Source organism: Oncorhynchus keta, chromosome 1, assembly GCF_023373465.1.
Source record: "Oncorhynchus keta strain PuntledgeMale-10-30-2019 chromosome 1, Oket_V2, whole genome shotgun sequence".
Taxonomy (NCBI): Eukaryota; Metazoa; Chordata; class Actinopteri; order Salmoniformes; family Salmonidae; genus Oncorhynchus; species Oncorhynchus keta.
In genome coordinates, this window is record NC_068421.1 from 11,419,952 (window position 1) to 11,433,838 (window position 13,887).

The window sequence follows — 13,887 nt, forward strand, 5'->3', positions numbered from 1 at the left end:
AACCACAGGTAATGGGAGGCTAGCCACACCCTTAAGACAAACAGAAAAATAAAAGACGAGAACAGACTGCACGCACGCACGCGCACACACACACACACACACTGGGGATTGGAACCCCCTAATTACTGAGAACTGAAGCGGATTGGCCTCCCTCTCAGACTGGTCATGTGTTTTTGGTTCCCTGAAATATCCTAACATCCTAGACAGAGAGTAAGGTTCTGTTGGCAGTCTGAGTGCCAGGGAGGGACTCAAGCAAAACGCTGAACCCTTCTACGGTAGAGGAAAGAGAAGAGTGAAGGAAGAAGAGGACAGAATGAAGAGGGAGTGACGGTGAGGACTGAAGTACTTATTCCCCTATGTCTCTGGTCAGAAGTAGTGCACATGTGGAAGAGGGTTTGATTTGAGACATATAGTCACAGAGAGACGGTTAATGTGTGTAGAGAGACAAGGACACATAAAGCCATCCATGACATGAACATCTGTGGTTTTATTCAGAGCAGGACAACGCTTAATGACATTGTTGCCAGGAGGAGGAGTGAGGCAGGGATAGCACGTTGCCAGGGGGCGTGGTTCAGGTAGTATTCCGCCACCTTCTCATTGGGGTTCTTCCCGGTGAACCACAGCTGCATGCAGCGGCCAGAAGACTTGGGCAGGTTGGTGTAGCTGTAGGAGTCAGACCAGATCTTCTCACACATTATCTGGGCTGTAGGGAAGATATCTGTCCACTTACGACAACTAGCCTCAGCAGGACAACGGTTACGGCCTGAGAGAGAGGGAGGAGAGGATGGAAGAGGGATAGAGTGGAGAGAAGAGAGGATAGAGGGAGGAGAGGATGGAAGAGGGATAGAGTGGAGAGAAGAGAGGAGAGGATGGAAGAGGGATAGAGTAGAGAGAAGAGAGGAGAAAGGGAGGAGAGGGTGGAAGAGGGATAGAGTAGAGAGAAGAGAGGAGAGAGGGAGGAGAGGATGGAAGAGGGATAGAGTGGAGAGAAGAGAGGAGAAAGGGAGGAGAGGATGGAAGAGGGATAGAGTGGAGAGAAGAGAGGAGAGAGGGAGGAGAGGATGGAAGAGGGATAGAGTGGAGAGAAGAGAGGAGAGAGGGAGGAGAGGATGGAAGAGGGATAGAGTGGAGAGAGGGAGGAGAGGATGGAAGAGGGATAGAGTGGAGAGAAGAGAGGGAGGAGAGGATGGAAGAGGGATAGAGTAGAGAGAAGAGGAGAGAGGGAGGAGAGGATGGAAGAGGGATAGAGTGGAGAGAAGAGAGGAGAAAGGGAGGAGAGACGGGGTGGAGAGGAGAGAGGGAGGAGAGACGGGGTGGAGAGGATAGGAGGAAGAAACAATGTTTGATCACAATGTTTTATTTTGTATTTAAAGAAAATGTATGTATGTTAGTATGTGTGTGTGTGTGTGTGTGTCAAATCAAATGTTATTTGTCACATGCTTCTTAAACAACAGGTGTAGACTAACAGTGAAATGCTTACTTGTGAAATGCTTACTTCCCAAAAATGCAGAGAGAAATAAACTAGAGAAATAATAAAAAAGTTATAACCTGTAATAATGAAAGTAATAATAAATACACAATGAGTAAGGATAACTTGGTAATATACACAGAGTACCAGTACCGAGTCCATGTGCAGGGATATGAGGTCAATGGACCAAATGGACCAAGATGGCGTAGCAGTAAGTCATCCTGTCGTATCGTGTTCCCTGTATATATCGTTTCTTTTTCGTTTTACATATTTTTCTTCGCATATCTTTAAAAACATTTTGCTAAACCTAAGCTTCCAAATACTCTCCTGCAACCCGCCTCACCCAATGTAGCTACTTTTTCCTAAAGTATTTATATTTACTTCGGAACCGGAACCCCTCAACTGAAGCTTGCCACCAGCTATGCTAGCGGTCTTCAGCTAACCGGTCATCAGCTAACCTTTAGCTCGGAAAGCTCTCGCCAGTTCGAACAACGCGACGCTAACCAGAGCATAACGGACCTATTTATTTTTTATCCCCGGATTCCCACCGCAAACGGAACACTTTTCAGCTGGATCTTCACAACTAGCTATCGAGCTAAACCGCAACCCCGGATGATTACTCCTGGCTAGCGTTTCCACCCACTTAGCTTGAAGCCATCCCGGCCAGAGCACCTGTGCTTACCACCATAGCATACTCCTGGGCTACAATACCCGGGCCCACGACCGGTCTATCGATGTCACCGCATGAAGAGGAATAAACAGACTCACCCCATCGCGACGTCCCCCAAAGGGTAACTCTCTAGCCCTTGCTATCTCCTTGCTTGCTAATTCGGCCTGCTAACTGCTAGCTTGTTTAGCCCAGGTCCGCTAACTGCTACCTTGTTTACCCCGGCCTGCTAACTGTTAGCTTGTTAGCACAGGCCTGCTAACCGTCTGCATCGCCGCGTCCCAAACACTCACTGGACCCATATGTACTTTCTATCTCTTTCCGATTTTTTACATTTGTTTATACCTTCCGGAAACCTGCCTCACCCAATGTGATACGGAATCGCTATTATTTTTAAAACACACTCAATAACCTCCAGAAGCTAACCAGCTAACTAGCTACAAGCTATTTAGTCATTGTTCGTTTTTTAACCTGGATAACACTCGCCAGTCCAGCTTCCCTGCCCCATCCACCGCTGCCCCCTGGACACTGATCACTTGGCTACATAGCTGATGCACGCTGTCCATTAATCACGGTACTCCATTCTGCTTGTTTGTTTTATCTGTCGGCCCCGTTGCCTCGTCAACGCCATTTTACCTGCTGTTGTTGTGCTAGCTGATTAGCTGCTGTCTCACCTACTGTTTTAGCTAGCTTTCCCAATTCAACACCTGTGATTACTGTATGCCTCGCTGTATGTCTCTCTCAAATGTCAATATGCCTTGTATACTGTTGCTCAGGTTCAACCCCCCATTACAACCAGCATGTCCAGAGATACAACCTCTCTCATCATCACCCAGTGCCTGGGCTTACCTCCGCTGTACCCGCACCCCACCATACCCCTGTCTGCGCATTATGCCCTGAATATATTCTACCATGCCCAGAAACCTGCTCCTCTTATTCTCTGTCCCCAACGCTCTAGGCGACCAGTTTTGATAGCCTTTAGCCGCACCCTCATACTACTCCTTCTCTGTTCCGCGGGTGATGTGGAGGTAAACCCAGGCCCTGCATGTCCCCAGGCACCCTCATTTGTTGACTTCTGTGATCGAAAAAGCCTTGGTTTCATGCATGTCAACATCAGAAGCCTCCTCCCTAAGTTTGTTTTACTCACTGCTTTAGCACACTCTGCTAACCCTGATGTCCTTGCCGTGTCTGAATCCTGGCTCAGGAAGGCCACCAAAAATTCTGAGATTTCCATACCCAACTATAACATCTTCCGTCAAGATAGAAGTGCCAAAGGGGGAGGAGTTGCAGTCTACTGCAGAGATAGCCTGCAAAGTAATGTCATACTTTCCAGGTCCATACCCAAACAGTTCAAACTACTAATTTTGAAAATTACTCTCTCCAGAAATAAGTCTCTCACTGTTGCTGCCTGCTACCGACCCCCCTCAGCTCCCAGCTGTGCCCTGGACACCATTTGTGAATTGATTGCCCCCATCTAGCTTCAGAGTTTGTTCTGTTAGGTGACCTAAACTGGGATATGCTTAACACCCCGGCAGTCCTACAATATAAGCTAGATGCCCTCAATCTCATACAAATCATCAAGGAACCCACCAGGTACAACCCTAACTCTGTAAGCAAGGGCACCCTCATAGACGTCATCCTGACCAACTGGCCCTCCAAATACACCTCCGCTGTCTTCAACCAGGATCTCAGCGATCACTGCCTCATTGCCTGTATCCACTACGGAGCCGCAGTCAAACGACCACCCCTCATCACTGTCAAACGCTCCCTAAAACACTTCTGTGAGCAGGCCTTTCTAATCGACCTGGCCCGGATATCCTGGAAGGACATTGACCTCATCCCGTCAGTTGAGGATGCCTGGTCATTCTTTAAAAGTAACTTCCTCACCATTTTAGATAAGCATGCTCCGTTCAAAAAATGCAGAACTAAGAACAGATACAGCCCTTGGTTCACTCCAGACCTGACTGCCCTGGACCAGCACAAAAACATCCTGTGGCGGACTACAATAGCATCGAATAGTCCCCGCGATATGCAACTGTTCAGGGAAGTCAGGAACCAATACACGCAGTCAGTCAGGAAAGCTAAGGCCAGCTTCTTCAGGCAGAAGTTTGCATCCTGTAGCTCCAACTCCAAAAAGTTCTGGGACACTGTGAAGTCCATGGAGAACAAGAGCACCTCCTCCCAGCTGCCCACTGCACTGAGGCTAGGTAACACGGTCACCACCGATAAATCCATGATTATCGAAAACTTCAACAAGCATTTCTCAACGGCAGGCCATGCCTTCCGCCTGGCTACTCCAACCTCGGCCAACAGCTCCGCCCCCCCCAGCTCCTCGCCCAAGCCTCTCCATGTTCTCCTTTACCCAAATCCAGATAGCAGACGTTCTGAAAGAGCTGCAAAACCTGGACCCGTATAAATCAGCTGGGCTTGACAATCTGGACCCTCTATTTCTGAAACTATCCGCCGCCATTGTCGCAACCCCTATTACCAGCCTGTTCAACCTCATTTACATTACATTTACATTACATTTAAGTCATTTAGCAGACGCTCTTATCCAGAGCGACTTACAAATTGGTGCATTCACCTTATGACATCCAGTGGAACAGCCACTTTACAATAGTGCATCTAAATCTTTTAGGGGGGGGGTGAGACCTCTCTTTCATATCGTCTGAGATCCCCATCGTCTGAGATCCCCAAGGAATGGAAAGCTGCCGCAGTCATCCCCCTCTTCAAAACCCAAACTGTTACAGACCTATATCCATTCTGCCCTGCCTATCTAAGGTCTTCGAAAGCCAAGTCAACAAACAGGTCACTGACCATCTCGAATCCCACCGTACCTTCTCCACTGTGCAATCTGGTTTACGAGCCGGTCACGGGTGCACCTCAGCCACACTCAAGGTACTAAACGATATCATAACCGCCATCGATAAAAGAGAGTACTGTGCAGCCGTCTTCATCGACCTTGCCAAAGCTTTCGACTCTGTCAATCACCATATTCTTATCGGCAGACTCAGTAGTCTCGGTTTTTCAGATGACTGCCTTGCATGGTTCACCAATTATTTTGCAGAAAGAGTTCAGTGTGTCAAATCGGAGGGCATGCTGTCCGGTCCTCTGGCAGTCTCTATGGGGGTGCCACAGGGTTCAATTCTCGGGCCGGCTCTTTTCTCTGTATACATCTTGCTGCGGGCGATTCCCTGATCCACCTCTACGCAGACGACACCATTCTATATACTTTCGGCCCGTCATTGGACACTGTGCTATCTAACCACCAAACGAGCTTCAATGCCATACAACACTCCTTCCGTGGCCTCCAACTGCTCTTAAACGCTAGTAAAACCAAATGCATGCTTTTCAACCGATCGCTGCCTGCACCCGCATGCCCGACTAGCATCACCACCCTGGATGGTTCCGACCTTGAATATGTGGACATCTATAAGTACCTAGGTGTCTGGCTTGACTGCAAACTCTCCTTCCAGACTCATATCAAACATCTCCAATCGAAAATCAAATCAAGAGTCGGCTTTCTATTCCACAACAAAGCCTCCTTCACTCACGCCGCCAAGCTTACCCTAGTAAAACTGACTATCCTACCGATCCTCGACTTCGGCGATGTCATCTACAAAATTGCTTCCAACACTCTACTCAGCAAACTGGATGCAGTTTATCACAGGGCCATCCGTTTTGTCACTAAAGCACCTTATACCACCCACCACTGCGACTTGTATGCTCTGGTCGGCTGGCCCTCGCTACATATTCGTCGCCAGACCCACTGGCTCCAGGTCATCTACAAGTCCATGCTAGGTAAAGCTCAGCCTTATCTCAGTTCACTGGTCACGATGGCAACACCCATCCGTAGCACGCGCTCCAGCAGGTGTATCTCACTGATCATCCCTAAAGCCAACACCTCATTCGGCCACCTTTCTTTCCAGTACTCTGCTGCCTGTGACTGGAACGAATTGCAAAAATCGCTGAAGTTGGAGACTTTTATCTCCCTCACTTCAAACATCAACTATCTGAGCAGCTAACCGATCGCTGCAGCTGTACATAGTCTATCGGTAAATAGCCCACCCATTTTCACCTACCTCATCCCCACACTGTTTTTATTTATTTACTTTTCTGCTCTTTTGCACACCAATATCTCTACCTGTACATGACCATCTCATCATTTATCACTCCAGTGTTAATCTGCAAATTTGTAATTATTTGCCTACCTCCTCATGCCTTTTGCACACATTGTATATAGACTCCCCTTTTTTTTCTACTGTGTTATTGACATGTTAATTGTTTACTCCATGTGTAACTCTGTGTTGTCTGTTCACACTGCTATGCTTTATCTTGGCCAGGTCACAGTTGCAAATTAGAACTTGTTCTCAACTAGCCTACCTGGTTAAATAAAGGTGAAATAAAAAAATAAATTGAGGTGCATTCAGAAATTATTAAGACCCTTTGACTTTTTCCACATTTTGTTACATTACAGCCTTATTTTAAAATGTATTAAATTGTTTTTCGCTCTCATCAAACTACACACAATATCCCATAATGATTTTTTTTTACATTTTAGCAAATAATATAAAATAAAACTTGGTGCATCGGTATGGCTTAGGGATAGACGCTGTTCAGGGTCCTGTTGGTTCCAGACTTGGTGCATCGGTATGGCTTAGGGATAGAAGCTGTTCATGGTCCTGTTGGTTCCAGACTTGGTGCATCGGTATGGCTTAGGGATAGAAGCTGTTCAGGGTCCTGTTGGTTCCAGACTTGGTGCATCGGTATGGCTTAGGGATAGAAGCTGTTCATGGTCCTGTTGGTTCCAGACTTGGTGCATCGGTATGGCTTAGGGATAGAAGCTGTTCATGGTCCTGTTGGTTCCAGACTTGGTGCATCGGTATGGCTTAGGGATAGACGCTGTTCAGGGTCCTGTTGGTTCCAGACTTGGTGCATCGGTATGGCTTAGGGATAGAAGCTGTTCATGGTCCTGTTGGTTCCAGACTTGGTGCATCGGTATGGCTTAGGGATAGAAGCTGTTCAGGGTCCTGTTGGTTCCAGACTTGGTGTATCGGTATGGCTTTCCGAGCAGTATCAGAGTGAACAGTCTATGACTTCAGTGACTGGAGTCTTTGACCACTTTTAGGGCCTCCCTCTGAACCGGCCTTATATAGAAGCATTGATACAGCAAGTCAAGATGCTCTCATTGGTGCAGCTGTAGGACTTTTTGAGGATCAAATGTTTTCAGCCTCCTGAGGGGGATGAGCCGTTTGTCGTGCCCTCTTCACGACTGTGTTGGCGTGTGTGGACCATGTTAATTCCTAGGTGATGTGGACACTGATGAACTTGAAGTTCTTAACACGCTCTACTACAGCCCCGTCGATGTGAATGGGGGGTGTGCTCAGCCCTCCGTTTTCCTGTAGTCCACGATCAGCTCCTTTCTCTTGCTGACGTTGAAGGAGAGGTTGTTGTCCTGGCACCACACTGCCAGGGCTCATTGTCGTCGTGGATGAACAAGGAGTACAGGAAGAGACTATGCACGCACCACTGAGGGGCAGCATGGCGGATGTGTTGCTGCCTGTGTGTGTGTGTGTGTGTGTGTGTGTGTGTGTGTGTGTGTGTGTGTGTGTGTGTGTGTGTGTGTGTGTGTGTGTGTGTGTGTGTGTGTGTGTGTGTGTGTGTGTGTGTGTGTGTGTGTGTGTGTGTGTGTGTGTGTGTGTGTGTGTGTGCGTGTGTGTGTGTGCGCGTGTGTGTGTACCTGTGGTCCAGTCCCAGCCGTAGTGCCAGTCCTGTTTGCAGGTGAAGTCATCCTTGCAGTCGTCCCACCAGCTGTGGCAGTCCTCCTGACACAGAGGCACGTATAGGATCCGCTCCTTACGCCAAGACTGGTCCACCTACACAATAAAAGTCACAGAATGTTGTTTCATTTTACATTGTAAAGTATAAAATACACATAGAAACTCCTTGATTTCCCTCCTACATTTTTTTTGTGGTGCACATACTTTATTTTAGTGGTTGTGCCATGGCTGAGACACCAAGGGGATTCAATTAAGCTGGTCTGGGTTGAACCGGCCTATGGCCCGTCACGTGGCTGGGCGAAGCCGATGCGCCTCGCTCAAGTTAAACAGTAATCTGCCCCGTTCGGTCTTGTTGTCGAAAAGGCAGCTTGATGCCTCGATCAGAAACATACAATCCCCTTGAATTTCATGACTACTTTTCATTTGTTATCAAAAGCAATCACTTTTGATGTGAAAACACAGAATGATGCTTATTAACCCTACTGAATCCTATGTATTAATCCGACTGAATCCTATTTATGAATCCTACTGAATCCTATTTATTAATCCTACTGAATCCTATTTATGAATCCTACTGAATCCTATGTATTAATCCTACTGAATCCTATTTATTAATCCTACTGAATCCTATTTAGTAATCCTACTGAATCCTATTTATTAATCCTACTGAATCCTATTCAGTAATCCTACTGAATCCTACTCACGTGCGTAACCTAGGCCTACATCACTTTTATTTTGAGCCGACTTTTCTGTCAGCCAGAACGCACCCGGGAGGCAGCCTGGTTTCAAAACGAATGAAATCACTTTTCACCTGACGGAAACCACACTTGCCCGGGCCAGTTTATTCAAATTCTCTCAATGCTGGGGGCCTTTGTCCAGTCTGGCCAACTGATAGATTATCTGCCTAGGAAATGATCTATGCCTTTACCTGCTGTATCCAGGGCCCCAGGTGAGGTGAACACTCGTAGAAGCAGGTGTCCTGGGTGAAGTGTTTCTTGCATTTGGGGGTCATGATACCACAGTGATTCCAGTTAAAGTTGTACAGGTAGGAGTTATCATCATGGGCCTCCGCACTGGTGTTAGCTGTACAACAGGCATTATCTTTCCATGGAGCACACTACAGGAGGAAAATGTAATTATCCCTCCATGGAGCACACTACAGGAGGAAAATGTAATTATCCCTCCATGGAGCACACTACAGGAGGAAAATGTAATTATCCCTCCATGGAGCACACTACAGGAGGAAAATGTAATTATCCCTCCATGGAACAGACTACAGGAGGAAAATAACATTATCCCTCCATGGAGCACACGACAGGAGGAAAAGAACGAACATAGATAGATTCATTATTAATTTAAAGATTAATACATGTATACAGTTTTCCACCATTCCACTCACTCTACTTCCACACACACACACACACACACACACACACACACACACACACACACACACACACACACACACACACACACACACACACACACACACACACACACACACACACACACACACACACACACACACACACACACACACCTGTTGATAGAGTTGTCCTTCGGCGCCAGGCTCTTTTTTGTGGTGTTTGGCATCCATACACATGTTGAGCTTTTCTAAAGACTGAGCCTGGCTGGCCAGAGAAAGCAGCAGGATCAATACCCACCACATGTCTCTACAGCTGGGTCGGTAGAGGAGAGAACACACAGATACTAACTACACTTCTATCAACACACTGCATGGGTAAAGCACACACACACAGACACAGACACACACACACACACACACACACACACACACACGAACAGATGAACAACCCAGAAGTCTGCTAAAAACACATTGAGAAAGATGTCTAACAGTTACCTGCTGGTCTGTTTCAGGAGGAACATTTTAGTGTTGTATTAAACCTTTCCAGCACACACATTCTTCACAAAACATAGTCATCTTTATAATCTATTAATTTACTGTAAATCTCACACTCTCTCAAATTAACCCACATCTAGACATACAATAAGCATGAGCCAATTAGAATAATACGACAATGGATTCACAATACCTTGTCAAATGTATTGGTGCAGAAGTCCTGTTTCAATCACCTAAACGTGATTTTGAGTCCTTTACAATGGCAGGGCAGCTTTTGTAACCTCAGGTGTGTGTATGATCATATGTGTCCGTGGCTTGTGGGAAACTCCCTGACATGCAACCACATGAGAATGGTCTCAACGGAGCAAAGTCTGCCTCTGTGTGTGTGTGTGTGTGTGACTGTGTGTGTGGGGAAGGGGGGGGGGGTATTGTGAGGTCTCTCTGCGAGGGAGGTTTTGCGTTATCTCAAGCCAAGGTCTCAGCCTCGTCACGGTAAGATTCCATCCACCAGTAGTTTATGCACTGAAGGTGTGAAAATGGCAGCATGACCTGATAGATTACTGCAGTAAAACTTCTAGAAACTTTAAAAAAAAATCACTCTTAAAGAGAACATGTCCTGTGACATATCTAACACAGGATGTTGCAGTTATCTGTCATAGTGTAACAGTGTTGCTTCTGTCCCTATTCTCGCTCCTACCTGGGCTCCAACCAGGGACCCTTCTTCACATATCAGCAACTGCCTCCCACGAAGCATTGTTACCCATCGCTCCACAAAAGTAGCGGCCCTTGCAGAGCAATGGAGACAACTACTTCAAGGTCTCAGAGCAAGTGATGTTACCAATTGAAACGCTATTAGCGCGCACCACACTAATAGGCTGACCACACCACACTAATAGGCTGACCACACCACACTAATAGGCTGACCACACCACACTAATAGGCTGACCACACCACACTAATAGGCTGACCACACCACACTAATAGGCTGACCACACCACACTAATAGGCTAACCACACCACACTAATAGGCTGACCACACCACACTAATAGGCTGACCACAACACACTAATAGGCTGACCGCACCACACTAATAGGCTGACCACACCACACTAATAGGCTGACCGCACCACACTAATAGGCTGACCACACCACACTAATAGGCTGACCGCACCACACTAATAGGCTGACCGCACCACACTAATAGGCTGACCGCACCACACTAATAGGCTAACCACACCACACTAATAGGCTGACCGCACCACACTAATAGGCTAACCACACCACACTAATAGGCTGACCACACCACACTAATAGGCTAACCACACCACACTAATAGGCTGACCACACCACACTAATAGGCTGACCACACCACACTAATAGGCTAACCACACCACACTAATAGGCTAACCACACCACACTAATAGGCTGACCACACCACACTAATAGGCTGACCACACCACACTAATAGGCTGACCACACCACACTAATAGGCTGACCACACCACACTAATAGGCTGACCACACCACACTAATAGGCTGACCACACCACACTAATAGGCTGACCACACCACACTAATAGGCTAACCACACCACACTAATAGGCTGACCACACCACACTAATAGGCTGACCACACCACACTAATAGGCTGACCACACCACACTAATAGGCTGACCACACCACACTAATAGGCTGACCACACCACACTAATAGGCTGACCGCACCACACTAATAGGCTAACCACACCACACTAATAGGCTGACCGCACCACACTAATAGGCTGACCACACCACACTAATAGGCTGACCACACTAATAGGCTGACCGCACCACACTAATAGGCTAACCACACCACACTAATAGGCTAACCGCACCACACTAATAGGCTACACACACACTAATAGGCTGACCACACCACACTAATAGGCTGACCACACCACACTAATAGGCTGACCACACCACACTAATAGGCTGACCACACCACACTAATAGGCTGACCACACCACACTAATAGGCTGACCACACCACACTAATAGGCTAACCACACCACACTAATAGGCTGACCACACCACACTAATAGGCTGACCACACCACACTAATAGGCTGACCACACCACACTAATAGGCTGACCACACCACACTAATAGGCTAACCACACCACACTAATAGGCTGACCACACCACACTAATAGGCTGACCACACCACACTAATAGGCTGACCACACCACACTAATAGGCTGACCACACCACACTAATAGGCTGACCACACCACACTAATAGGCTAACCACACCACACTAATAGGCTGACCACACCACACTAATAGGCTGACCACACCACACTAATAGGCTGACCACACCACACTAATAGGCTGACCACACCACACTAATAGGCTGACCACACCACACTAATAGGCTGACCGCACCACACTAATAGGCTGACCACACCACACTAATAGGCTGACCGCACCACACTAATAGGCTAACCACACCACACTAATAGGCTGACCGCACCACACTAATCGGCTAACCACACCACACTAATAGGCTGACCGCACCACACTAATAGGCTAACCACACCACACTAATAGGCTGACCACACCACACTAATAGGCTAACCACACCACACTAATAGGCTGACCACACCACACTAATAGGCTGACCACACCACACTAATAGGCTAACCACACCACACTAATAGGCTGACCACACCACACTAATAGGCTGACCACACCACACTAATAGGCTCACCACACCACACTAATAGGCTGACCACACCACACTAATAGGCTGACCACACCACACTAATAGGCTGACCACGCCACACTAATAGGCTGACCACACCACACTAATAGGCTGACCACACCACACTAATAGGCTGACCACACCACACTAATAGGCTGACCACACCACACTAATAGGCTAACCACACCACACTAATAGGCTGACCACACCACACTAATAGGCTGACCACACCACACTAATAGGCTGACCACACCACACTAATAGGCTGACCACACCACACTAATAGGCTGACCACACCACACTAATAGGCTAACCACACCACACTAATAGGCTAACCACACCACACTAATAGGCTGACCACACCACACTAATAGGCTGACCACACCACACTAATAGGCTGACCACACCACACTAATAGGCTGACCACACCACACTAATAGGCTGACCACACCACACTAATAGGCTAACCACACCACACTAATAGGCTGACCACACCACACTAATAGGCTGACCACACCACACTAATAGGCTAACCACACCACACTAATAGGCTGACCACACCACACTAATAGGCTAACCACACCACACTAATAGGCTGACCACACCACACTAATAGGCTGACCACACCACACTAATAGGCTGACCACACCACACTAATAGGCTGACCACACCACACTAATAGGCTGACCACACCACACTAATAGGCTGACCACACCACTCGCGTTGCGTGCGTTGCAAAATTAATGTTGAAATCCATGTTATTCAATTATTGCACCCACACTGCTCGCACACGCCAACGAGCGTCTGCGATGTCAAGGGCTAAAATAGAAATCAGTTATATTTCTGACACGCTGCAAGTCCTGCCTCTCCCATCTCCTCATTGGTTTCTGGAAGCAGGTACCAACATGTCATATCCTCATTGATTTATAGAAGCAGGTACCAACATGTCATCTCCTCATTAGTTATACGCAAGGGGGTGAGTGAAAGATGAACCAGGTCAGTGGCGGTAATGCACCTAATTTATGAAAGTTGCCAATCGCAATATAGAGTCAAGAGAAGAAAAACCTGGAAGGGAGATGACTAGAAACGATTCGGTTGACCGTTTTATGTGTGGATTAATTGTCGGAGTAGAGGACCTTGTGCATCTCCGGTAAAATAACAACTCAATGTTTATATCCCAAAACAAATTAGCTAGCAACAGCAAGCTAGCTAAATAGGACAAATTAGTTAGCAAGTGCAAGCTAACTAGCCATAAATGTTTAATGCTTTTCAACCTGTCCCCAAATTAATATAATTTGGTTCAGAGTTTGTTTTGATCGCATTTGGTGTGGGGTGACAAAACAAATGTATGCAAGATGGCGCATGTGTGCAGCCG

At 47.1% G+C, this 13,887-nt stretch overlaps 1 protein-coding gene across 2 annotated transcripts; it reads right to left on the reverse strand.

Moving 5' to 3' along the window:
* Positions 1 to 465: 465 nt before the first annotated feature.
* folr (folate receptor) lies at positions 466 to 10,163 on the reverse strand. 2 transcript variants are annotated; one of them, XM_052502842.1, is made up of 5 exons: positions 9,970 to 10,163; positions 9,456 to 9,648; positions 8,844 to 9,032; positions 7,876 to 8,011; positions 466 to 763 (listed from the first exon to the last, which is right to left on the reverse strand). In XM_052502842.1, exons 2-5 carry the CDS (start codon positions 9,582 to 9,584, stop codon positions 492 to 494), a joined length of 726 nt encoding a protein of 241 aa, XP_052358802.1. In that variant the 5' UTR covers positions 9,585 to 9,648; positions 9,970 to 10,163; the 3' UTR covers positions 466 to 491. The 2 variants fall into 2 exon arrangements, with proteins under 2 accessions (XP_052358802.1, XP_052358760.1); XM_052502800.1 differs by having other exon boundaries at positions 9,456 to 9,594; positions 9,970 to 10,161.
* Between the last annotated feature and the right edge of the window lie 3,724 nt (positions 10,164 to 13,887).